This window comes from Crocodylus siamensis, chromosome 3, assembly GCF_052110815.1.
Source record: "Crocodylus siamensis isolate JL-2025a chromosome 3, ASM5211081v1, whole genome shotgun sequence".
NCBI classification, from domain to species: Eukaryota; Metazoa; Chordata; order Crocodylia; family Crocodylidae; genus Crocodylus; species Crocodylus siamensis.
The window spans coordinates 108,371,308-108,398,088 of record NC_143397.1 but is presented as its reverse complement, the minus strand read 5'-3'; the positions used below and the strand labels follow the sequence as shown (position 1 = coordinate 108,398,088).

The 26,781-nt window shown below is 46.0% G+C and overlaps 1 protein-coding gene across 7 annotated transcripts; it reads left to right on the top strand.

The window, feature by feature from the left end:
• Positions 1 to 857: 857 nt before the first annotated feature.
• On the top strand, positions 858 to 26,432 carry POFUT3 (protein O-fucosyltransferase 3). 7 transcript variants are annotated; one of them, XM_090038944.1, is made up of 8 exons: positions 858 to 1,253; positions 3,631 to 3,873; positions 4,543 to 4,719; positions 7,020 to 7,319; positions 9,794 to 9,884; positions 13,471 to 13,765; positions 23,142 to 23,977; positions 25,499 to 26,432. In XM_090038944.1, exons 6-8 carry the CDS (start codon positions 13,615 to 13,617, stop codon positions 25,721 to 25,723), a joined length of 1,212 nt encoding a protein of 403 aa, XP_089895070.1. In that variant the 5' UTR covers positions 858 to 1,253; positions 3,631 to 3,873; positions 4,543 to 4,719; positions 7,020 to 7,319; positions 9,794 to 9,884; positions 13,471 to 13,614; the 3' UTR covers positions 25,724 to 26,432. The 7 variants fall into 7 exon arrangements, with proteins under 7 accessions (XP_089895070.1, XP_089895071.1, XP_089895064.1 ...); XM_090038945.1 differs by lacking the exon at positions 9,794 to 9,884 and having other exon boundaries at positions 7,020 to 7,179; XM_090038938.1 differs by lacking the exon at positions 9,794 to 9,884.
• Positions 26,433 to 26,781: the final 349 nt, after the last annotated feature.

Sequence of the window (26,781 nt, the reverse complement as noted above, 5' to 3'; positions counted from 1 at the left end):
TGCCACATTTACCCGGAGCCTCTTTCACTCCCTCCTCTCAAACTTGTCTGTACTGACAGAGCAACCAAACCTTACCTGGCCTACATGCAACATGTATATAAATTATATAGATCATGCATATGTAATGCATGTATCATTTTAGAGCCACTGATTCCTCCTCCACACTCTTTCAGTCTGCCCTCCACTCCCAGGGCCTGTGTTACCCCTTCTAATCTTTTCATGCCTTCTCCATGTGTAATGCCATTTCTTTTCCTCCCTCTTATACCACAAGTAGCCTGGGCTCTTTCTGGTCCATCAGTTGCAAAACAAGGTACCAATTTCTTAAATCTTTTGGGTCATTTTTTTCCTCTTAGGCAGCCCACTTCTTCCTTTGATGTCCAAAGCATAAACTATAACATTTTCTGACATACTCCCAAAAGGGATGAGTCAGGCCACAATAACTTGCTTTCAAAATTAAACATATCTTTTACCATAAACATTTTAAAAGAAACTAGTTCCAAAGGGTCCTTAGACAGGAGTGCCTATTTCCTACTGCTTTGCTTGCAGCACACTTGTGCTCAGATCTAGCAGAGCAGAATGATGCTTTTTTATACCTTGCCTAGGATCAGCTGCTAGAGGATGACTATGCAGCCTTTTAATCCTGAGCATATCAAGTTAATTTCAAAATGCCACATACCACGTCTGATTTCATAAACTGCCGAGCATATGCACTTCAGCCCTTGCATGGTCTGTAAAGCCTGGAGCTCACAAGGCACTTGAGAGCTTCCCAACTTTGGTGACGCATTTCTTTTTATAACTGGCAACCCTCTGGCAGAATGCAGTGAATCTAAGTCCTCTGAGGAACCAGCACAGGCTAACATAACTGTGTCGTTGTCAAAAAAAAAAAATTAAAGTCATCACAGAGAACAGATTTTTGCTGAGATCTCCTTGTTTGGAACTTCCTGGAAGATCAGTTAAAAAATTGATGGGACACTATTAGTGTAATTATAGTCTGTTAAGTTTCCTTTGCAGAACATTCGGGATCTAGGAAATATCCGAATCTTGGCTGCTGCTCTCCTTCCTAATGGAACTACAAAAACCCTGGATTCTGGATTAACATGAACTGGCTCCTCTCAAGGGGGACTCTCACCACATTTCATTTGCTTTGAAATAGCCTTCAATCCAGGTTTTATCCTGATCCCAAGTAGATGCACAAACTGAAAGTAAAAAACAGCTTAGAAACAATGGCATGAAACAGGACCAATTTTCACGAGGTAAGTTTAAAAAAAAACTAAAGGAAACACTGCAGAAGGATTTCCTGGTTTGTGTAACAGCATGGCATGTAGTGATGCTCAAAAAGATGCAGAGCCATCTGCTAGTCTGAAAGGTTTGAAATGAGGAACAGGCATAGCAAACCTTGAGTCCTGGGTTGTTGTTGTGGAAGAGATTAAGTTGATGTAGTTTTGGGAATGAAAAAAAAACCAGTCTGTAGCTGAGAAGCACAGTTTTTGGTAATTTGCAAGGTGACGTTTCAAAGATGTATTAGTGCCATTTTAATGAGCTTGCTGCATTCCATAGGACAAAAAGAGGCAGTAATTTCTGAAATCTGCCTCAGATATTCTAAGGTCTGTTCTGTGCCCAGTCAACTCAGTTTTCAGAGTTGTTACCAGGATATAACTATTTACTGCTACTTCACAAAAGTTTCAACCTTGGGGTACTGCAAATTAGCAAGAATTCCACTGCATCAGTATGTAATCACATGATATCATGCAGATGATAGAATTCAGCATGCCAATACTGCATGTTTTCCCAAGCAAAGACAACTTCAGCCTCATTAATTAATAATTAGATTCTTAGTTTTGTCAGTAAGCAAGGACAAGAAAATGTTCATTGTATTATAGAAGCCATGCTAAATTCTGTTCTGGATGAGTTATTTTAGATGTAGACTGTGTAAGGGAATATAGAATTTGGACTGCTATACATGTAGTCTTTGGCTGCAGGATATGAAATGCATGGGCAAAAAGTACTTAAATAAAAATTTGGGGTGTTTATACACATGCTTAGGGAGGTAGCAGGGTGGAGGGGAGTGCTTTAATTAAAAAGCCATTTTAATTGAAGTGCCCAGAGTGTCACGTATCAGTGTCCCAGCTCTGAAAAATGGCAACGGGGGTGCTTTAACTAGAGCTCATTGAATGAGCTCTAGTTAAAGCGCCCCCGCTGCCATTTTTCAGCATGGGGATGCTGTTATACATGATGCTGGAGTATGTTGGACCACGGTAATTACCATGTGCCAGAATGTGGTAGTTACCATGCTCCAACAGGTTTGATTAATCAGGTGTGCTCTGATGCACTGTAATTACAGTGTTTGAGAGCAGCTTTGATGCACGTAAAGTACAGAGCATCTAGCAGCTAATTCATCACATTGAAAATGCTGAGACAGGCCTCAGAAAGTCATGAGATTGACTAAAAAACATGAGGTTTTTTTTGAAGTGCACTTTGGGTTCTTTTTTGTTTTCTAGTTTCTGAGTTGTCAGGAGAGATTCATCAAGTTTTCAAGTTGAGGACTAGAAACAGAGTTTTGTTTTGTTTTTTAAATGAAATCTGAAACCCACATGTATTTGCATAACAATAGGAGCTGGGGTTTTAAGAAAGTCATTTAATCCATCAACCATGCCCATAAAAGCAACAGGACTGGCAAGGTTTGCAAAATCTAGGCCCATTTTTAAAAAAAACCTGTAGCATAATATATTTAGAACGTGTCTCCCTTTATTTGAAGAACATTAAAGTGTCAGATTTTTAGATGTCCTCAGCACCCAGCAGTGTTCATGGATAATAACAAGAGGATTGAGGCACTGAACACTTTTAAAAATACCGCTTAATTTATGGGCGCTTAACTTTTTGAAAATCTGGCCCTAAACTTAGCATAAGGTACAAAACACTCCTCTGCTTACTCACTTCCTACAACCTGCCAGTGGGATTACATCTTTATGAAGATTTAACTAATTTGAGATAAAATACTAGGTAAAATTAGGCTGTTACACGAGTTAGCGGGTCATGTTAAAGGCTACTGGGAGTCTTGTACATGTGTATTGTGATAGTTCTTAGTTACATGGTCACATACATTTTTTCTCACAGTACCATTGCCTCATTCACTGTACAGAATGGATGGTGTTCTGGGAAGTCAAGATGTGTAGGAAGTGAGCCTGTGTCAGATCCTTGCTTTCTGCTATATTCTGCTATAGTAATAGATCCCAGGTGCTGGGAAGTATGTAATGAATGAGTCAGGACAATTGCTGGGGGAGAAAGGATAGATCATTTCATGGTTCAGAAAGTGGAGTGCCATCCTGCAGACATAAATTGTATCCCCACCTCTTCTAGAGAGTACCTGTGTATTGCTGGGCAAGTAACTTAAATGAAAATGTTTACAGTTGGCCACTACGTGTGTGTTCTTGATTTTCTAGGTACTTAGTCACTATGAATACTGTATGTTAGCCTGGTTATTGACTTTTTTTTGTATCACTTTATTGCTTTAACTCAACAGGAGGTTTTCTAGAAGCAATAGGTAGAGTAGCTACCTCTTAGCAAACACTAAAAACTTGTTATGGGGTTATGCATGTATTATTTGCTTTGATAATTTTATTTCTTCCTCAGCCAACATAGAAAATTGATTTGGAGCAGGACAGGAAAAGACTAGGGAACACAGAAGATCTCAGACAGAATTAAATGAAGCGAGAGAGAGAGAGAGAGAGAGAGAGATGGCCACTACAACAGAAGAACCAGACTGAGACATAGAAAATACATTTTACAGAAAAGGGAATTTTTTTGTTGCATTTATGGTAGTTTTCACAAATAGCCTGCACCTTTTCCCCAAAAAACCAACTGGGAAAAATTCAGGTATGTATTATATGTGTGAAAATGGGCTCCCTATGGGTCTGGAAATATGGTGGTGGTGGGGAGAGAGGGGAGCAATGGCAGCATTAATTGCCACAGAGCAATGGCAGTTAATGCCACTAACACTCAGTGCCCCACTCCCTGCTGCCCTGTCCATCAAATTTCCTCACCTGGAGGGAGCCCCCTCCCCCAACTGCATGTTGAATTGGGCCAGCACAGGGGGTTGGTCTCGGGTACAGGGTTTAACCCACTACATGGCCCTGGACCCAGCATTCTGGGTTTGATCCCATGTATTAGCTCCGGAGTCATGTGCCAGGCTGGACTCAGTGTGTGCCTCCAGAGCAATCATGCAGTCCTGAATTTGGCATATGGCTCTGAAGCCAGCATGTGGGATCATATCTGCCATGCAGCCCCAGTGCCAACATGTTGGATCAGGCTTTGTTGTGTGGCCTCAGCCCCAGAGACCCCGGACCTCAGGTACTTACCTGTACTCCAGCATAAGATCTTTTATCCTTCTTGAGGCCTTCCAAAAATAGGGTGTGTGTTAAATCTGGGGGCATTTTATATGCAAGAAAACACAGTAATGTGTGAATTGGTCACTAGGCTAGGGCATCAGAGGTGGCTTGGATGTAGTCCTAGGCTCATTATTTCTTTGTGCACTGTTGCCTCCAGAGATTGGCCTGCCATAGTCTATGGGGCCTTGGAGGAGCTTTAACCCTTTTATTCTGAGTAGCTACTTTCAACATATACCTGGCATGACCCACCCATTCTGCGACAGACTCACCAGTGTGTCAGCTCAAGACAAAGCAGCTTGGACAGAGCAGTGAATCTGGCTCTGAGTTTCAAAAGGCAAGTCTCTCTGGCAGGTACCACTGCCAGGTCTGACCCTTGTGTCTTGTGTGGTCACTGTGCAGGGCATATAAAACACTGCCAAAGTAGAATGCGCATGTTCTACCTCTCTGCTGTGCAGGGACAGGTAACGGGAGAAGCTTATGGTGCTAGGCTTGCAGGCAAGTACAGTTAGGGGAGGGCTTCACAGCTAGACACTAATTAGACCAAGTTAGGAGGTGCATTAGTCTCCTCTAATTGTTGATACTCCCTTCCTCCCTTATCACTTGGGGCTTTTTATGACACAAGTAACCAGTCATAACTAGGGATCCTGATTTTCCCTGGTAAAAAATCTCAAATTCTCTTATAACCCCCCCCAAATCCATAATTAAAATTAAAGGCTCCCCACAGCACTCCCCAACCCTGCTGGTACTCCTCACTCCCCCCCACAACCCCCCAGCCCTGCTTGTGCCCCTCACTCCCCCACAAGAGCCCCCCAGCCCTACTGGTGCCCCTCACTCTCCTAAAACAGCCTCCTGGCCCTGCTGGTGCCTCTCACTCCCCAGCCACAGCCCCCAGCCCTGCTTGCGCCTCTCACTCCCCCTGCCTCCCCGCTCCCCCAGCCCTATAGGAGAAGGCCCCCAGTTGCCACGGCTACGGATCCACAGCTCCCTGTCCCCGCTCCCCCCTGCTGCCTGCTGCCGGCTCAGGAAGGGTGGTTCCTGCTGCCACATGCATTCCTGGGGGCAGGGGGGGACCTGTGCCCCCCAGATCTCTACATGGGCAAAGCGCAGTCTGTGGGCTCAAGCTCCCACCTTGCTTCCCTTCCCTGGGGCCTCCACAGCCCAGCGGGTACGACCCAGCATGGCTGGGGACAGTGGGGTCGCAGGGGGATCTCCACGCTGCTGCGAGCTCCCCACCACTGCCCTAGCAATGTGCCTCCTGCACGTGCCACTGCTTTGAGGGGCACAGCCCCACACACAGGAGGTGTGTCACCAGGGCAGTGAGGGGTGAACAGCTTCTCTGTGTGGCTCTGGTGCTCCCTGCTGCACCAGGTGGTGCCCTCCGGGCCACGGAGGCCCTGCGGGGAAGGAAGCAGTGAGGAGTGAGCAGCAGCAAGCAGCTTCTCTGTGCAGGCCCACTGTTACCTGCAACCCTGCTTCCCTTCCCTGGGGCCTCTGCAGCCCAGCGGGCGCCACCCAGCACAGCAGGGAGCATCAGAGTCATGCAGAAAAGCTCACCACTGCTCACTCCACAGTGCCCTGGCGACATGCCTCTTGTGTGTGGGGCTGTGTCCCCTCAAAGCAGTGGCACGTGCAGGGGGAACATTGCCAGGGCAGCAAGGGGAGGGGGAGAGTTCGCAGAAATGAGAAGATGCCTATGTGGCCCCACTATCCCCAGCCATGCTGGGTTATGCCTGATGGGAGGGAAGCAGGGTGGTAGTCCATGCTTGCAGCCTGCCCCTGACCCATGCACAGGTCCCCCCTGCTCCCTGGGAGTGCATGCAGTAGCGGGGAGCCGGCCCAACCTTCCCTTGGACGAACCACCCACAGCACCATCCTCCTGCTCCTTGTTGGGGCCCTGCAGCCATGCATTGTGGCCCCAGGCCCCAAGCCCCTGCCCAGCTCCCTCCCTCCTTCCCTCCCTACAGGGGCCTCAATCCCCCTCTCTTCCTCACTTACCTGGTGGAGCTGCTCTGCAGGCTGCCTGGGGCCACATACATGTCCATGCACATGGCACCCCGTGCCTGACTGCCCTCCTCCTGCGCCCTCCCAGCTCCCTGCAGGCTGGAACTCCACCAGCCTGCAGGGAGCTCATTGCAAAATAGCAAAATCTGTGGGTTTTTCTTGTAAAACGCGAAATCTGCGTTTGCCTCTAACAAAAAGTAAAATCCACGGTTTACTCCATTTTTCCGTGGGAAACAAAAAACCCGAATCCCCGGTCATAACATTATTTCAGTAGTATGTAGGCATTCTTGTTCTGGTATTATTTCTCAGGCTCATAGGGGTTGGGTAGCTGTGTTAAGCACTAGCTGTTCATGCTATTACAGCAACCATCAGCCAGAATTCTCCACATACTGACAGACAGTGACCTACTATAGGTTTTTTGCACAAGGATAGATAACTGCATAAAGTTCAAGACACTGGAGAATCAGGCTTTGTCTAGTCTGTTTTATTAGAAGGTAGGCTTATTCACAACCACTATCTGAAACATGGTGAAGATGTCACCTTCAGGCCCCACTTATCAACAATTGTAGTTGCCCTTTTGTCCATAATATACAGGTTTCTAATGTTTCTCTCTTACCTCCATGTTTGATTTAGCTACTTCATCCAGCGCTAAGACATGTCTGGCTCAAAATGCTGGTCTGGTGTCCACAGAAAACCACAGTCCTTGATTGTGTCACATTCTCAGCAGTGGTGGCTGGGGAGAAGAGCAGAGTGGAAAGTCCAGGAGGGATGATGGAACACGTGGAACAAACTGGTATGCCTGGGACCAAGCCTTAACTGTTGCTGGCTACCCTGCATGCCTCACAGTACAGCATGATTAGGATCAGGAGGAAGAAACTTTGGGCATCTTGCTTTTGCATCGTGACCTGCTTTTTCCTTCTTGTGACACTCCAGGTACTTTTTGTACTCAGTTTGGGTAACTGAAGAATTATGGTTTGGGAAGGGAGGAGGAGATAAGGGACATGTGTGACTGCTCAAAATGTTACTTGATTGAAACAGGACAAAGCGGTTGCTTAAGGCATGGAATATTTTCATTAATAAGCAGTATATTAAAGCAAACCTGCATAAAGAAAGTCTACTGATTGGGCGTGTCTACACGAGATGCTTAATGCTAATTAAACTAATTCTACTGTGTGTTAGCATGTCACATCAAAAGCTGTGCTAATGTGGTAATGTGCAGTAGAGTTAATCCACTGTGCATTGTGTCACAAAAAGCCTGTGTGCCGTTGCTACTGTACAGTAGTGCTGGCTACTGTGCATTTGTGTAGTACCTCATATGAGAAGTACTAAATGCGCAATATCAAAGGTGCATTAATGTATGCATAGACAAGCCGATTGTGTACTTCACTGAGAGTTCAGGGCTAGAGGCAATAGGTAAAATAAATGAATACATGTAAGCCATATTGTATCATTATTAAAAAGAGGAAAGAAGAAACAAACCCAGTAGCATTCCAGACCAATGACATTTTGAGGCAGTTTTAACACTTTCATAGAATTATAGAAAAGTAGGGCCAGAAGGGACCACATGAGGCCACCTAGTTCAACCCCCTGCTCAAGGCAGAATCATCCTTATCTAACCATCAGAGACAAGTGTTTATCTAATCTGTTCTTAAAGGTTCACAAACAATCCTCTTACACAACTATCAGGCAGAATGCCTGAAAACATCAAAAACACCTTAACTTACCACAGGTAAAGCAGGGGGATGAGGGTACCATTAGTGACCAGCCAAGGACAATAACTAGTTGTTAAAATAAGCTAAAGAGATCCAAGGAAGAAGAGCATACCCTCTGTTATACAGGAAGGCAAAACCCCCACAGTCCATACCAGTCTGCCAATGGGGTAATATTCCTCTCTGATCCCAGCTGTGGCAAATGATCTGACTCTGAGCAGAAAAGCAAGACTCTCTAGCTAGGAACCTTTGCATTTTTTTAAAAATTCCCAGCAGGAGCATCAGTACACACCACTCAAAATCTTCACCCATAGTTGCAGCCTCTACCTGGTGCTTCTGAGGATAAATATTGTAAAAATAAAATCTTTCCTTGTCTCTGTTGTAACCAGCAAAGCAAACTCAGAAGTGTGGGAAAACCAAATACCCTCAGTGACAAGCTGCAGAATCTGGACAAGTCTCATTGTGTGGTTAAAAGAGTTGTGATAGAGCTCTCAAGAACATGGTCTCCCATCTCTTTCAGCATCACCTCATTACCATTGGTGGAGAACCCTTGGAAAACGTTGATCATTTCCCATACCTTGTCAGTGAAAATGTGAATAGGTAGAAATTAGAAAGACAATAATGATTTTTTGTATCCAGTAGATTTACTAGGTGAAATTCATAGGCTCGTCTACGGAAGGTGTTTTGTAAAACCATGAACTCAGTATAGACATTAATTTTATGACACATTACAATCTGCTTGACATATGATTCACCAGGCGCCTGCCTGACCTGACCTCTTACATTCTTCTTTTTCCCCACCTTTTCTACCCTCCCCCACTTTTCTGTCCTTTGTCCCTGATTTCCTGCTATATCCTTCTTCATTGATAGCCTCTTTCTTACCCTGTATTATTTCCCCTGTAATGTTTCCCGTTGGCCTTTCTTTTCCCCTGCTTTCTTCCCCTTCTCTCTCCTGCTTTATGTGTTGTTTTTCCTTTTAACCTATTTATATTTTTACTGCATCTTCTCACACTTTGAACTTCTCTCAGTCCTGTTTTCCTGATCTCCAACTATTTTCTTTTTCACTGACAGCCTCCTTTCTGTATTCTATCACTGTAATGTCTCCCTTCAGCCTTTTTTATTCTTGTCCCCTGTTCTCTTCCCCTTCCCCCTGCTCCTTTTGCTTTTCCTTTCTGCATCACCTTCTGTCTTTCTAATTCTACCTATTTACATTTTCACTGGCATCCTGCCACACTTTTAGCTTCTGTCATTTCTTGGAGTTTCAGAACACCAGAGACTCCCCATGCTTGAAGAAGGGTGACTGCACCCAAAAACTTGCCAAGAACTTTTTTCCAACTACTTAGTTGGCCTAGTAAAAGATATTGCATCTACCCAAAGAACCTTGCCTTCCATACCTTGATAGTCACCTATCCCAGTCAGTAAGTCTTGATGTAAAAATCAACCATAGGATTTGCTATGCCAGCATATCCTTTGGAAAGCTGTTTCGCCATGTCTTTGCTGACTGAAATCTGCAGATGGAAACTAAGATCCTGGTCTACAATGCAGTAATTACTCCCATGCTTTTCTATGGGTATGAGATGTGGGAGACATATCAAAACCATCTTAGGCGCCTGGAATGGTTCCATCAACATTGTCTCAGTAAGATCTTTCGCACTAGATGGAAAGACCACTGCACCAATGCCAGTATCCTCTCTGCAGGTAACATAATCAGCATTGAGGCAAGGATTATGAAACACAACCTTCACTGGGCTGGCCCCTGTGTGCAGATGGCTGACACTCGTCTCCTGAAGTAAGTCCTCTTCTCTCAACTTAATCATGGTAAGAGGACCCACAAAGGACAGAGGAAGCACTACAAGGATACCCTTAAAGCATCCCTTAACAAGGGTGGCATCAACCATACAAACTGGGAAGTGCTGGCTGCTAACAGGTCTCAGTGGCGCTGCACCATACATCAAGCTACAGCCCACTTTGAAGAGAACAGTCTTGCTCAGGAAGCCGAAAAATGGCAGAGGAGGAAGAAAAGTGCACAACATTGTGGTCAACAGTTGTGCCCTACCCAAGGCACCACTTGTCATATCTGTGGAAAAAACTTGTAAAGCACAGATTTGGATTCCTCAGCCCCCTACTAATCCCCCCACCAGCAGACATCATCCACATATCGAGGCATAGCAGCTATATCTAATTCAGTCCTAGCATAATGTCACAAAACCCCCACCCCCTGGCTAGGTGAACCTGCCACCATTCTGTGTTAAATTGTAGTCTGTTATGTCTCATGGGTGACGTAGGTCAGGCAGGCTGACCACCAAGGAAAACTCAGAAGCTGCAGTGAGTGGGAATAGAGACTCAGGAGGAATATGTCTACATCACCTCTGTGCTAGCTGCAGGGGCACCACCATAATACAAGCCCTCCTAGTCCACACACTGAGTCTCCAAATGAGGTAATATAGGCATCTTAGTGTGGCTCTACACATGCACCCAACATCTCTCAGGCTGTCTGTACTGGACATGCTTTTGGGTACACTCTCAGGTCTGCTCTAAGGTGACTACATTGCCTCATTTCCAGGGCTTGGCATGTGCTGAGCAGGAGCAAGTTGGGTGTGTGTGTGAACTTGTCAGTAGTGCTGGCCATGTAGACATGCCTTAAGTGGTCTTCTTCCTCCTCAGCTGGTACTTTGGGGGCAGCTGCTTCTCTTTCCCATTAGAGGTTAGGCTTCATTTTCTCTAGGGTATCCTACTTTGATGAAAATTGTTTTCTTGTCCCTCCATCTCTAAAGTCTGAGCCATGCCTTAGTTCAGGGGTGTCCAACTGGCAAGTGAGCTGCAGCTCACATGGCTGGTCGGCCTGGCTCCAGAAGCCGGGAGGTAAACACTGCTGTTTCTTGCCTCCACCCCCCACCAATATCCTTTCTTTACGACTGGTGACTAAAATTAGCAGCTGGACAAAAGGGGGCAGAGTGGCAATACAGGTTTCTCTTGATTTATGCAGGTTCTTTATATGCGAATTCGCTCTTATGTGATGAGCATATTTAGACCTATAATTTGTTATATGCAAGGTAAATTCACTCTTATGCAGTCAGCATAGATGCCCCCCTGCTGAAACAGGTAAGTCTGTGGGGCGAGGGGAAAGAGCCGTGGCCTCACTCACCCCAGTCCCGGCTGCAGTGGCCCCAGGAGTGGCCAATGCCAGCTGCCTGCAGCTGCTGGGATATACCATGCTCTGCCTGTCCCCCTGCACCTGGGCTCACCCCAGCTCCTGGATTGCGCTGTGCCGTGGCGCAGGCAGCTGGAGTCAGCTGTTCCTGGGGTTGCTCCAGTACAGGATGGGGTGAGTGCCATGCCCTGTGCTGCCCAGGGCTCCGCTTGTCCACACTCACCCCAGCCCGTGCTAGAGCAGCCCTAGGAACAGCTGACACCAGTTGCCTGCACCAGGGCACAGTGCAGCCCAGGAGCAGAGGTCAGTGGGAACAGGTGGAGCATGGTGCAGCCCAGTGGCTGCAGGCAACTGGTGCTGGTCGCTCCCAGGGCCACTGCAGCTGGTGCTGGGGTTAAGTGCCTCTCTGTTGCCTCTGCTTTGCTGCTTGTGCAGCCCTGGGAGTGGCACCCCTCCCCTGCCCCTACCCTAGTCCCAGCCTCACTCCCTCACTCCCTTCCTCACCTCCCTGGGAACCTATCCCTATTTGTTACATTGTAAAGTGGGATCACTTTATGCGAATTCGATTTATGCACCATTCTCTGGGAACACATGTACAGCATAAATCGAGGGAAACCTGTATAGCATTCATCTCCTGGGTTCCAGACCTGCACTAACATAGTGGTTCTGGTAGTTGTGCCAATAAGCTGTCACCTCACTGGTGAAGGTGGGTCAAGAAGCCTTGTGGTTTGGATCCAGCCTGCAGGGCCAGGTGAATTGGAAACCCCTGCTTTAGCTCATTCCCATATTGTGGCAATGAGTGCAGCTGAACCAGCATGGAGGCATCTGCTGCTGGATCAGCCCTTATTTAATAGATAGCAACAATTAGTTAATTTAAGTCCATTGTGGCTGTAGTTACCTTCTTCAAAGGCTGTCATCTCAACAGAACTCCTCAGCTAAGTAGGTTCATACCTGTCCAGAAGTTGAATTGTATAATCATAGGCAATAGTTATTGAAAACAAACAAACCCAAATGGAAAAACAACAGTTAAACCTTCCAGCCCTTTTCCTTGCCAACAAGAGATTGTTCTTGCATCCTGTAACACATCTGAGTTTTGTATATCTTCTTATATAGAATATCCCACTCTTCAGTGAGTCACAGTGTCAGACAGTGCAGTTTACAAAGTTAAATGACAGCATTTTATTTCACAGTGCACATGAAAGTGTATGAGGCTGTTGGGAAATGAATACTAAAAAATGGCGTTGATCAGCACAATGCAAGCCACCCAAGCCTTTCAGATATTCTCCTTCACAGCCACCCCACTTGGCTCTTGGGGTATAAACAGGTGTTGTAATTTGGAGCAGTTTTCAGTGTACTGAGATGCCATTCATTGGTGTCTACAGACATTGCCTACGGCTGTTGTCCCAAAGGGTTGGCTCCCTACTGTCCCTAGGGTTTTGGGGGCTTGATCTTGTGGGACAACAGCCCTGGGTGCTGTTCCCCAACCCAGGATGTGCGTTTCCAAGTGGATGAACCCCCATGGGGGTTCCCTTGCTTGCAGACATGTGCCCTGAGTTGAAGTGTGGCAACCAGATATGCACCCTGTGGGAATCTCCTGCAGGGAGTTCCTGTGGTGCACAATAGGCAAATGGACTTTCCGTTCTATAAAGCATCACAAACTGTGACTATCTTTAGTTAACATTTTTCATAGTTAGAGCATGACAAGGGGCTGTTTGCTTGCAACTTGTGCTACCATAAATATTCTTGCTAGAGCTGTGTGCAGAGCGTCCTAGCTCCAACTCTGATTAACATAACTTCTTGCATTGGAGATGTTAAGAGCAGTGTACAAGAGGTCATATACAGCAAAGTTTATATGTCCAGCATACCCCTGTAACCAGTAGGACTCATTTAGAAAAATAGGCTGTCTGTCTTCTATTCTGTCTTTCTTCAGCATACTGAAAATACATTTGAAGCTATTGGTGCCCTGGCTGTATTTCAACCTGAGTAATTTACCCTTTGTATATCTGTATTCCCATAACAGTTCAAGTTGATGCCTAAGCTGAGGCAGCTGTGCAGTGTTGCTTACTATTACTAAGCAGCTGCTGTCAACTGTTTTAAGAGCTGGCAACACTTCACTGACAGAAACCTTACACAAGGTTAATACATTTTAATTAGTATTTCATAGGCAAAACTGTACATCCCTGATAATGGCGCTTAGGCTGTATGTGTATGTATTTTTTCACAGGTGGTAGTTGAATTGGGCAAATCGGAAAGGAAGGAAATAATTCTCTCCAGCTTGCAAGATGGCCCATTAAAACTGGAAGAACAGAAGAAACAGGCTTATCAGTTCTTGAAGAAACAGGAACTTTTTAGTGACGTGAAGACAGCCATGGCTGTAAACCAATATCCTATCCTGCTCTGGTGGTCCCCTCTGACTGGAGAAACAGGGAGACTAGGGGAGTGTGGAAAGGATCTTTGCTTCTTTACCATCAACAGGACCTACCAGCATAATCACATGACAAGAGCATTTCTGTTCTATGGTAAGAAGCTGGTTCATTTTAAATGACTGATTTCTACCCTGCATGCTATTCCCCATTTCTCTCTCATAGATTGCTGTAAACCTCCATGGCAAAATTTTGATGATCTATCTGGTAGTACATATCCTCAGCAGAAGTCTGTGATCACACATAAGGCATAGCTCAACTCTGAAACTTGGCTTTCTTTTGGAAAAGCAGTGTGAAATTAGTTGTGCCTTTTGATGGTTTCCAGCTCACATGTGCTTTCTGTACAAGACAAATGATAATTTGCCAACTGCCTGCCCTGAAAAAGTCAGCTCAAGATCTGCATGTCAAGCTAGTCTCTATCATTTTCTTGCATCACTACCTGGGATAAAGGCTGTGCATGGCCTCTGGGATATTTGTAAAAACCCTTTACCTGAAAATCAGGGCTGTCCAGCTTCTGAACAGCTAGAGGCCACATGCTGCAGGGCTATACGCTGCATGGGCCACAGAGCCGAGGGTCACACACTGTGTAAGCAGGCAGATGACCACTTAACTTTCCCCTACCACATGGGTTGTCCAGTGTCCCCCACTGCCATGTACATATCACAGACAGCTTGGCTTGCCCTTGCTGCACATGCAGCACCCTTCCACCCCCCTGCTGTAGTTGTACACTTCACCCATCAGCAACATGGGGACCCTGGCTCTCTTTTTTGCCATGTGAGCAGCTTGGGCACCCCAGCCCCTTCCTAGCCACTGGGGCAGAAGCAGCTGGGTGTGGGGAAGGGGTGTGGCAGCCAGGTGGGATCCAATGGGTTGCATGTAGCCTGGGGGATGCCAGTTGGACAGCTCTGCCTTAAAACTGTCCTCTTACTGGTAGCTGATTAGATTGCGTTGCCTTTTGGGGCAACAGTAGCATATCTAGACAGGCTCAACAGTAGCTGACTTAGACAGGCTTGCAAAGTGGACAGACAAAAACCTGATGACCTTCAATATAGAGAAATGCAAGGTGCTCCACCTTGGGAGAAAGAACCCACACTATACCTATAGGCTTGGGAATGCTTCACTCACTAGCACTATGTCCGAAAAAGACTTGGGGGGTCATGATTGACCACAAGATGCATATGAGCCACCAATGCGATGCTGCAGCCAATGAAACAAATAAAACCCTGGTTTGCATCTACCGATGCATCTCAAGTAAGACCCAAGATATCATCATCAACTGGAGTACGGCATCCAGTTCTGGGCTCCACACTTTAAAAAGGATGTGGAGAAGCTCAAGAGAGTCCAGAGGAGAGCCACACACATGACAGGAGGTCAAGTGAGCAGGCCTTATGAGTTAAGGCTGAGAGACATGGGACTCTTCAGCTTGGAAAAGTGTTGGCTCAGGGGGACTTTGTGGCAGCCTATAAATACATCAGAGGTGTACATCAGGACCTGGGAGAATGTCTGTTCATCAGGGAACCCAAAGGGAAGACAAGGTCCAATGGTTAAAAACTGCTGGAAGACCATTTTAGACTGGACATAAGGAAAAACTTCTTTACTGTCTGAGTGTCCAGAGTCTGGAATAAACTCCCCCCAGAAATGGTGCAATCACCTACTTTGGACATGTTCAAGTTGTGTTTGGATGCTTATCTTGCTGGGGTCATCTGACCCCAGCTGACTTCCTGCCCCTTGGGTAGGGGCCTGGATCCAGTGATCATGTGAGGTCCCTTTTAGCCCTAATGTCTTTGAAATCTATTAATCTAGGGCAGAGTGAGTGGGGCATTAGGCCCAGGGGCCCCTATGAAGAGGCACCAGAATTCCCCCCACCAAAGGCATGTCCAGATGAGCATGCACGTGCATTTCCCAGGGGACAAATAGCAGTGGCACATATTTGTGCTGCTGCTAGTAGTCCCTATGGAATGCCCCTGCATGCATGCTCTGGCATGGGGCAGATTTCCCCAGGTGGGATAGGGGAGTTTGGGGCCAGCACCTTGACTGGCCCCAGCAGCCTTATCTGGGATCTTGGGGTAGTTCTGGGGCTGCAGCAGCGGTAATCTTGGGTGCAAGGAGCCTGGCTGGCAGCTGGAGTGTGGCTCTGGCTGGTCAGGCTCCAGTTTCAGGCGGTGCACACTGCTGCCACGTGTGCCACCCTGCTTTTTTCATCGTGCTTTTTGTTTTTTATACCAGGATTTCCTGGTATCTGAGTTTGGCTATGTGCTGCATATTTGCAGTGTGGGGAACCAAATCATATATGCAGGGTGTATTTTGTGGCACCTCAAAAGCCTTTGAGGCGCCACAAAGTGCACGTGTGTGCTCGTGTGGACATGCCCTGGGAATCTTTGTCATGGCAGGGGCAACCCTGCACTGTCCTTTCCTGGCCATAGGAGCTGGGCAGAGCTGCATTGCACCTAGCAGTGTGTCTGGGGATAAATGGGAGTGCAGAATGGTGCCCCCCTGCCCCAGGGACCTTGTGTCTGAGCAGGCTCAGCCTTGTACCCAATATATATGTTTCGGGGGTGGGGAGGAATGAATGGGTTGCCAAAGTCAGCTCACAGGGAGGCCAGCCAGTGCTGCTGCCACCAGAGTGGAGCTGATGCTGCTATAGCAAACAATTCTGTGGATGATAAATGAAGCATAGATTCCAACTCACTCCTGAGCTGTGCTATCTCTGCAGAAATAGTATGAAAAGAGCAGCAATAACAATTGTCATCAGCCTGAACAGGTATAGCTGCACTTGTCTTGGTATAAGGATGATATTATTTTATATCACTGCTTTTCAAAGAACTTATTTTTAATAAAGTAGAACAAGTTTTTATCCCCTGGTTGATGGGCTCCTCTCAGTTGTTGTATCTGAAAAATGATTCCACAGTCCCATACCTTGCTTAATTATCTTTGCGTGTATGTGAATGGAAAACATGGGAAACAAATGCCTTTTATATAATAAGCAGCATTTAACACTGAATTGCATATTTCTTGCTTTTTCCATTTTGTGAATTCCAAATACTACCACATTCCAGAGCGTAAGTAGGCCAGTTTAGCTTATTGGTAGGATAGTAGCCAAGCATGAATAGGAAGAAAGAATAGCAAAAGGAATGAAAGACTGACCCAAATTTAAGAAAAAGAAAACCAAGGCATACATTGTATGCGGCCTATAAAATCTTGTATTTTTGGACTATAAAAATACAAGATTTTTATTGTATTGCACAGTTATTTGTGAAGCCCGGCTATTACTAAAAGACAAGTGTTAATTTTTACCAAGCTTGTGGAAATGCTTAATTTGCTACATTTTCCACAGAATTTCTGCATTAGCAGAAGGACCCTTCAGGTACCGTTTTTTGATGATGATGATGGTGATGTCCATGCACATTTCGAAATCTTTCTGTAAGGCAAGGTCCCAAAATGTTAATTTTTAAAATGGTAGTGAGCAATTCATCGATGCCAATAAAAGCAGAACCCAGACTCATAGATTATTTTAAAAGCAAATTATTACTATAGTGCTGCTATGTTTTTAAATATAATATAACAAGATAATGTGGGAATGCATACAGTAGAGTATTAGCATAACTATGTATGTACTAGGTAGACTTCTCATAAGGGCAGCCTGCTCCTTGAGTGTGCAGTTTACATTCCTGTAAGGTTTGCTTTTCTCTTATGGGTAAAAATCTGGCTGCTTGGCCTTCTGTGCTGTCAAATGTTGAAAAAAGTGTACCCTTGGGAAACAGTTACAGGCAAAATCCAGGAGATGTCTAGTCTTTTTTAAAAAAGAAAGAATATTAAGGGGAAAAAAAGAGAGAGCATGTTCCTATGGAATTGCTTTGCTGGCTGCCCTTGTTTTTTAAGGTGGGTTGTCTACACTCCAAAGGTGAAAATCCTTGTGGTAACATTAAAGACAAAGGAATTGGTGACTTGTATCTTCTCTTCTTTAAAAGTGTTACAAAAGAATCCCACTCCCCTCAGAGTTCAGGATTTTGTCTGAAGGTGAAGCATTGCTCTCTCTGGTGGATTTTAGTCCTATCATTTGGTTGATTTCTGTGTAGTATCTTTTAAAACTTTGGAATAACATTTATAGAGAGATCCTGCTTCCTATATATATTCAGAAAACAAATCATAAAGTTCTCAAGGTGACAGACACTGATATGGACCTCTTGTTATATATGGGTGCTTAACTACTAAAGCCAATATTAAGTCAGGCTAGTGTCCAGTAGGCCTGTGTGAAATGGCTACTATTCACTTTGGATTTGGATTTGGCTGATTCAGGGGACAGTGGTTTGATTCAGTGCTTCGAATCACTGTCCCATATCGTTTTGGCTGAATCTGATTCAGAGATATGGGGCTTCCCCCGAAACAGCCAAATCTCCGAATCACACAGGCCCTATCCCCCGCCTGCTCTCAATGGCTGCTCTGCCTGCCCCAGCTCCTGGCTCTTTGAAAAAAAAAGCCCCCATTTACCAGCTGCTGCCAGGCAGGGGGCGATCCCTGCTGCCCATGCCACATGGGGGGCTCTGCCACGAGCCTCCTGACCCCTGCCTACTGTCCCAGCACCCCCCTACCCCACATCGCTGCCCTGCCAGCCCCAGCTCCCGGCCCTTTAAAAAAAAAAAACACACACAAAAAGCCGTGACTCACTGGATGCTGCCCTGCGGGGGAGCAATCCCCACTGCACCCTGGGGGCTCTGTCATGAGCCCCCAGAAGCCCTGAGGCCACTGCAGCAGCCGGTGAGTGCAGGGTGGGGGGTGTTTTTTTTCTTAAAAGGCCAGGAGCTGGGGTGGGTGGGGCAGCCATGGGGGGGCTGGGAGAGTGGGTGGGGGTCAGGGGGCTCATGGCACAACCCTCCCCATGCAGCATGAGGCAGTGGGGAGCACTGGGGATTGCCCCCCTGATGGGCAGCACCTGATGAGTGAGGGCTTTTCTTTAAACTACTGGGAGCTGGGGTGGGGGGGTGGGGTCTGGGGGTCTGGGGGAGCAGGCAGGGGGTGGGGCCTGGCAGGGGTGTCCCCATGGTCCCCTCCCTCCTCCTCCACCTCTCCCTACTTACCAGCTCGGAGTCTGGGTCCAGCTCCCTGAATCTTTTCTGAATCATTTCGGAGAGCTTTGAATTGATTCAGACCTTTTAATTGGTCCCCTGTTTCGATTCAGGTTCAGAGATTTGGACACCGAATCTGGTCGAATCTCCTCCAAATTGAATCAGCACCCGAAGCTTTGCACAGCCCTAGTGTCCAGCCTGTCATTTGCTGGAAGCAGAGACTGAGGAGCACGACTCCTGTCTGTAGGGTCCCTTTAAAGAAGCAGAACCTTCCCTCAATACATCCATCATTCCTGTTTGCATTTTGCCACATGTCAGAGGTTTCCTAATTAATACTTTGGAAGTCAAAATCATTCATAATTATAATCTTGTTCTATGTCCTTTGTCTCATCATAAACCTATTAATTCCCTTTTGTCCTCGGGTGGCAGGTAACATACTGTTGTTATCATCTATTTAATCTATTTAATCCTTAAAAGCTTTGTCTACTGCTTGACTAAGATTGATTAAGTGTGTTATATTGGAATTGGAATATCAATCATTTCAGTGCTTTTATCTATAGCACATATTTCTGCAGGTTTCGCTTTACATAAGCCTCAGTTGCTTCCATTTTCTGTTCCCACCATGGTCTTCTTTTTTCCATCATTTTGATATTCCTTCCTTCCTTTACCCTGACTGAAAGGAAGAGTCCACCTAGAAGTCAGCTTAGAGTGACTATCACTTCAATTCTGGTATTTCAATGTCATCTATACTCTGCTGTTTCTTCATGTCTTCCTAGTTGCATTTGGAAGATGAGTTTTTAAAAAATAGGCCTCAAAGTTTTTGTTGTACTGAATATAGAGATGGAGTCCCTCACTAGCTCTAACTTCTCATATCACAGAAATACTGTAAAAAATAAGAAGGCAGATACAGTTACATAATGTGCTATTTGGTGCCTCATCGTAGTGGGATAAGGTTGCACCACAGGGGTATCCATCTGCATTAAAGGAGAATAAAGAATGTATTTATTTCCCCATGTCCCCCATATACCACCCATTTGTCTTTTGCGGCTTTTGCTCTTTTTCTCACATCTTTGTCTCTACACAGGGTAACACAGCATTGTACAAGACATACCTCAACTAGCTCATTCAGAGCTGACTTTGGTACCAGAAGCAGAATAGCTGCATTAGCAGAGCACTCTGCTGAGGAGCAGGGTATACTCCCTGAGTGGTCTGTCCTACTAATATAGTTATACTGCTTCTGATACCAAAGCTAATACATGTAGAGCCAGCTTGGATCACTCTGCCTGACACTACATCCTGCCATGTAGACATACCCTTAGGGTTTTGTACTGTTGTCAGTCACCCGGACATCTGGGTAGCATTCAGATAATTCAGGTAATAGCAAAAGAGAAATCCTCACTGGGCATTTAGTGTTCTCTGCCACTTCTCCTGCTCTCATGTCAAAAGTCTGCTTGGGATATGGTTGTTGCTTTAAATTTTGTCAATTTTCTCGGTTCACCAGAGTTGAAGGCAGATGACGGTATCGGTATTGTGATAGAAATGCTGGTTTGTGGAGACGGTTTAATTGTATATTTCCTAAAGATGGTCAGACACTAGTTTCATTCACTGCTTGTCATCAAGGAGTTTGTCCCATAGGTGTATCCCCTTCATTAAAAATAATGATTAAAATACCACACTTGTATTACCAGCATTTAAACTAAAATCAAACCTGGTATGTTCAAGCCTTCAGTCACGAAAGAACTGTCCTGATACTGGGGGGGAGGGAAAGGAGAAGGGGGAAGGTGGGTCTAGCTGCTTCAAAGTTAATCCCAAAACAAATTACATCTAGTCAAACACAAAATGCTGGAGAGGAAAGGTCAGATTCAGTAGTACCGAAGTCTACATCCTGCTATCCTTTTCTATCCTGGAAAATGTCATTGCATGCCCCCTCTCTTGGTAAGTCCCATAAGTTTTCTGTCTCTGAACAGTGGTCTTCTTTCAGATGGCTTCTGGAAGGGTTGTCCATCTGCCCAATTGCACTCCAGCATATGCTCTGGATTCATTTTTTGGCATTTGTTGTAGATATTCCAATACCTATGATGAACCTCAGCATTAGTTATTTATCCATTGGACTTTTCTAAAGCAGTGGTGCTCAACCTTTTTGTCCAGTGGGCTGGATGGACAGTGCCAAGTCCTTCTGTGGCCAGTGGTCCCAATCTGGAATCTGGAGTGGGTGCAACCAGCCCCATCCAGCTGCACAGAGAAGGTTTGGGTAGGCAGGGGGCAGCCCAGTCCCAGCCCAGCTCTGGGAGGGAAGGAGGCTTGACCTGGCCCCACAGGAAGGGAAGAGGGCTTGACTGGGCCCTGCAGAGGTGGGGGGGGTGTGTGACCAAACCCCGAATCCAGCTGTAGGTGGGAGGGGCATGTCCTAGTCCCACTAGGGGGGAAGGGGACACAGCTGCTGTGTGGGGCATGGGGGTTGGGGATTTGGTAGGGGGAGAGGTGGCTATATTTAATGACCACTGCCACCCCACTGCCAAATTTCCCAACCCATGGGAGCCCCATGACCCAGATGTGATGGCTCTGCAGGCTTCATTTGGAGATTGGGTACCCCTGTTCTAAAACATTTTCTTTCAGAGGCACTTAGATATCTGTATTTATATCCATATGTAAGAATGGAAATATTATTTGACTTAAAGATTTGTAGCTTGGTGTATAGGCTACAAATTTTCAGTGACCAACTCTTGTTTAAACTGGTGAATATAAGCACCACCTTTCCAAGTCATGATATTAGTTCCTTCTTGACATCCTTGTCAGCTTCTTCATGACAGCCATGGTATACGAACTGATTTATCTCTTATATTTTTTGCCTTCTAATGTAAAGGTGGAATTGGGTACTGTTGGGTTCTTTATAGATTTAGGGGTTTTAATAAATAACTACCAAACCTATCTATTTTGTAGTGTGGGACTGTCTTTCAGTTCTTACTTATATATTGCTTGAGCTGTCACTTAGATCTTATCTGTGAAGACTAGAACTAGTGAACTGTCATTGAGCTGTATATTATCTGCATTGTATCCATCTACCTCAGTGCTGGGCAAAATATGGCCCATGGGAAGGAACTGGCCCACTAGGGGATTTTATCTGTCCTGTGGCGGGTCCCTCAGTCCCACCTGGCCCACCCATGGTGAGGTAGGCTTGACAGTGGGGTATGCAGCTGGTCCTGTCACCCCTGGGTGTGCAGCAGGGCTAGGGTGGTGTCTGGACTGTGCTTTCTGGCTTCCCTGGTGGCAGTGGCTCCTTCCAGCTGTGGCTGCCAGTATCACCACCACTGCTGGACCAAGCTCTACTGCCTGGGCACCCTGGTCTGTCTGTCCACCTCCGGGGGCACTGGACAGAGTAGGTGGCTGGGGTCTCCATGGAGGCTGGTCCAGGATCCACGCAGGCAGGGCGCGCTCAGCCAGGTGGATGGGATGGGGCTGTGAGTGGGCAGGGAGTGGCATCTGGGAGCAGGATGGATAGGCAGGGCCAGGGCTGGGGCTGGGATGTTGGGGCAGTGCCAGCGCGGTGGTGGGGTCTGGGGCAGAGCCATGATCCACTGTCCAGACCTGCCTGTGATGGGCACTGGTTCTACAGGCAGGGGTGTGCGGGGAGTGCATTGCAACTTTGCCTTGGGCTCTGGCCCTGCTTTGTCACTGCCCTGTGATCCTGGCCCTAGCTCCAGCCCTGCCTGCCCATACTGCACCCAGATGTTGCTCCCTGCCTGCCCATGGCCACATCCCATCCAGCTGAGCCCACTGTGCCTGCGTTGATCACGGGCCAGTCTCCATGGAGACCCTGGGGCTGGGCCAGGATTGCCAGATGGCAATGGGCCCTGGGGCAGAGGCACTTAGGGCAGGGGTTGTCAACCAGCAGTACCCTGTAGGTACTTGGACCGGTCCTAAGTGAGTACACGTGGGTGAGTGGGGACAGAGTGTCACTGCCTTCCAGGAGCATGGCCGTAGTGGGGCGAGGGCAGTGGTGCTCCTCTGTGGGGCAGGGAAGCTTGCATGCGGTGGCTGCCACCACCACACACCAGCCCAGTGAGCTTCCCTGCCCTATAGAGGGGTGCTGTTGTCCTCACCCCAGCCCAGTGAGCTTCCCCACCCTGCCCCAACCCTGCTCCTGGGAGGCGGCAGCACTCAGTCCCAGCCTGCCCATGCACTGTCCTCACCTCCCTGCTCCATGTCCGGCTGCACACTACCCCTCAACATGTGGCTGTGCAATGCCCTCCCCCCTGCCTTAGGGAGTTTTGGTGAGCTGTTGTGAGCTGGGGGGGCTTCACATGAGTAATGGAAGCACATTTGGGTCCCAAGTATTTCAGGTACATTCTAAATACACTTTCTTGTTGAATGTTTTAAATATAAGTCTAATTCCATTTATTTCTGTCTAGGTACTGACTTTAACATAGAGAGCTTACCTCTCCCTCGTAAAGGCCATCATGACTGGGCCCTTTTCCATGAAGAGTCACCCAAAAACAACTACAAACTTTTCCACAAACCTACCATCACCTTGTTTAACCACACAGCTACCTTTAGTCGCCACTCCCACCTGCCATTGACTACTCAGTACCTGGAGGGCATAGAGGTCCTGAAGTCTTTGCGATACATGATCCCTTTGCAGAAGAAGAACAGCTTGAGGAAAAGGCTAGCACCACTTGTGTATGTGCAGTCTGACTGTGACCCTCCCTCTGACCGGGACAGCTATGTGAGTGAGCTGATGAGCTACATTGAGGTGGACTCCTATGGGGAATGCTTGCATAACCGTGACCTTCCTCAGCACCTCAAAAATCCTGCCTCCATGGATGATGGGAGCTTCTACACGATACTAGCTCAATACAAATTCATTCTGGCTTTTGAAAATGCAGTCTGTGAGGACTATATCACTGAAAAACTCTGGAGGCCACTAAAATTGGGAGTGGTGCCAGTGTATTTTGGATCCCCTAACATTGCAGACTGGCTTCCTAGCAATAAGAGTGCAATTTTAGTAACAAGATTTTCACATCCCAGGGAGCTGGCCCAGTACATCAAGGCCCTGGACACAAATGACCAAGAATATGTGGCCTACCTTGAATGGAAACTGAAAGGAGACATTTCCAATAAAAGGCTGCTCACTGCTATGAAGGAACGCAAGTGGGGAGTCCAAGATATCACACAGGACAACTACATTGACGTGTTTGAATGCATGGTGTGTCATAAAGTGTGGGAAAACATCAGAAGGCAGGAAAAGGTACTCAGTGCATTGCCCTTGTGCTTTGATGTTTTAAGTGAAGCTACTGTCGGTGGTAGCAGGATCTCTTTGGAGATATATTGACAACCACCACATAAAATATATTGTATTTATAGAATGGATACAGTGCTGCCTCAGAAATGCTTCAGCTGGATTAGTTCAGTCCTGGTAGCCTTTCCCCTGAGATGGGGTAATTGGAGATTTTCCTGCTACACATGGAATTTGATTGAAAAAATGAGCTCATTTCCTTGTGTAGCTCTAAACTGTGACGCAGTAAAAGCAAGCAGCCAAATTGTGAAACAGCCACTGACTTTGGGTGTCAAAATATTTATGTGGTCACGAAGAAAAGACGTACCCCAAATCATCTGACTTTTTAAATATTTTCTTTTTGGTCATTTATCAGTATGGATTGAATTAGTTTCATGTCTGCTTATGTTCACATTCTTACAGTATTTCTTGTGATATACATTTTGCTGTTTTCTCCAATAGTAATCTGAATTGCAGCGTTATATTGCCAACAAGCATGGGGAAACAGAGGAAATATTTAGGAAAATTAATTGTATTTTTTAGGGGAGCTGGGACTGAGTAATTTTCATTACTTGAAGGGGAATAGAAATTGTGCCCTACATATTAAAGTCACATTTATTAGCAAAGTTCACCAAAATGGGTGATTTCTATGCAGTTTTTCTGAAGAGACAGGATTTTTTTTTGGTGACTCAGTGTTAAGGGTCAGATGCTGGTGTGTTACAGCAAAAATAGATGCACTGATAAATTTTCAGGATTTAAACAGGGTGGAATAGAATTGTACTTACCTGCCTAAGTGCAATTAGGTGCCCAGTAGATGGAATAGAATCTAGCCTTTAAAGTCAGAGCTTTGCCAGTTTACACGGGCCAAAATTCTGGGTATTCTCCATACATCTTATCTGAAATCAGCAGGAGATTTGCCGTGGTTTCAGTGGGTATAGAACCAGACCTTATAGTAGGAATTAAAATATGTCCCATAAGTGACTCTGAATTGTTACCTAATAGAAGTTTATGCCCCTCAGCTATCATTTCAGTCTAGCCCACCTCTGTAGGAAAAGCTTCCAGATTCTGCCTGATGAGTTTTTTTGGTAGGTTGTGTGAAACAAACCTAGTCCTGGTCCAGTTTCCAGTAACAAGGTTTCCTCTGTCTAAAAGCCAGCCCCAGGACCTCTGCTGTCAAGTATAAGCAGAAAATCTGCCTCCTCTTTCACTCTCCAGGCCAGGGCAAGCAGCATTGTTAGAGTGACACAGGCAAAAGCTCACATTCACTGCTTGTGCCTTGTTCATTCTCTGGCATCACAGAGATCCTGTATCAGGGTGACAATGTTCCACAGCTGGTACTGCAGAGACGCTCCTTCAGTGAGAGAAGCTATGTGTGAATATTTCGCTGGGAATTATGGAGGGGAAGATAACTCGATCCTCATCAATAACATCACTGCAGCTATCTGTCCTGTTGTCTAGTCCAATTAAACCAGTTTATTTTTTCTGTGTTTCCAGGGATTCTTACCCAGGAGATGGAATGCAGAGGTTAACCACCTGAGCTGCCCCAAGCCTCAGGCTTTCTTGTTCTCCACTCCAAATGTGCACCGGGCCTCTCTAAGAGATATGTGGATACCAAGCTTTGAACAATCCAAGAAAGAAGCCCAAGCATTGAGGCTACTAGTGGAAAGGAACATGAATTTCACAGCTCAGGAATTTTGGATGCTTGTATTCAAAGAATAAACAAGCCGAGCTATCAAAGATAGCGAGCTCCACAAAAGAACCTATGAAATATAACTTTTGCAGGCTGCCTTAATATTTGTAGGTCATTAATGAGAGTCAGATTATTCTGTAAGATAGATTTTAGTAGGTACAGTACTCAGTGAGTACTACATTAAACTACGGATTACCCAGTGGGACTTTTAAAATATATCTTTTTTTTATACTAATTGCCAGTAGTTCTAACTTTTCACTGTTAAGAGCCCAAAGTACTTAAATGTGTGCCTTGTCTTGTGCAGCTATCTGGGTGAAGCTAATAGCACTGCTTGCGTGCATAGGAGGGGTTGTTGCTTCTGTACCTTGCAGAATTAGGACCTCATATTCCATGATCTGAGCTTCTAGTTCCCTAGGTTGCTGTTCACAGAGTTTTCACCATCCCACTGTTTTGGCTCATGTGCTCTGAGGTTGTGCTGTTTATCATTGGCCCCTTTGGTATATCAGCAGTTTTAGTTCAGACTTGGCAAGCTCAGTCCCCTGATGTAGAGTGCAAACATGGAAAGCATTAGCAGTTGGCATTGGGAAGCCCCATCTGCTAGTGCCCAGGGACTGATTAAGGGAAAACATGCTGGCTAAGGTTTGCCCCCCATCTCCTATTTAAAATATGAGTGCACAGGAATCTTCCTCTCCACCCCAGCCCCCACAGAATCATTCCAAAATAAATAGTTCTGTTTTATTTCTGATAATATACTTTCCTTCATTAAAACCACAGTAGTAACACACAGCTGAATGGCTGTGATGCTTGGATGAAGCAGGGACTAAAGTAAGGGCTTGGTCCCACTGCAAAGACTAGATTTGGTACTCATGCTGGCTCAGGTCCTGCCATCCATTTTTAATTGCAGCTCTCCATTCCAGTCCAAGGGCAATTCTACTTAAAAGCGGTAAGACAACATGACTTATGTCTGGTTTTGCTCAGCCCAGTGGGGCAACTCACATGGTTAAGGGTTACTCAAGTGATTAAGATTTAAAGATTTACAGGATTAGGCCTCAGATATAATGGCTGAAATATATTACTGTTTGGTGCT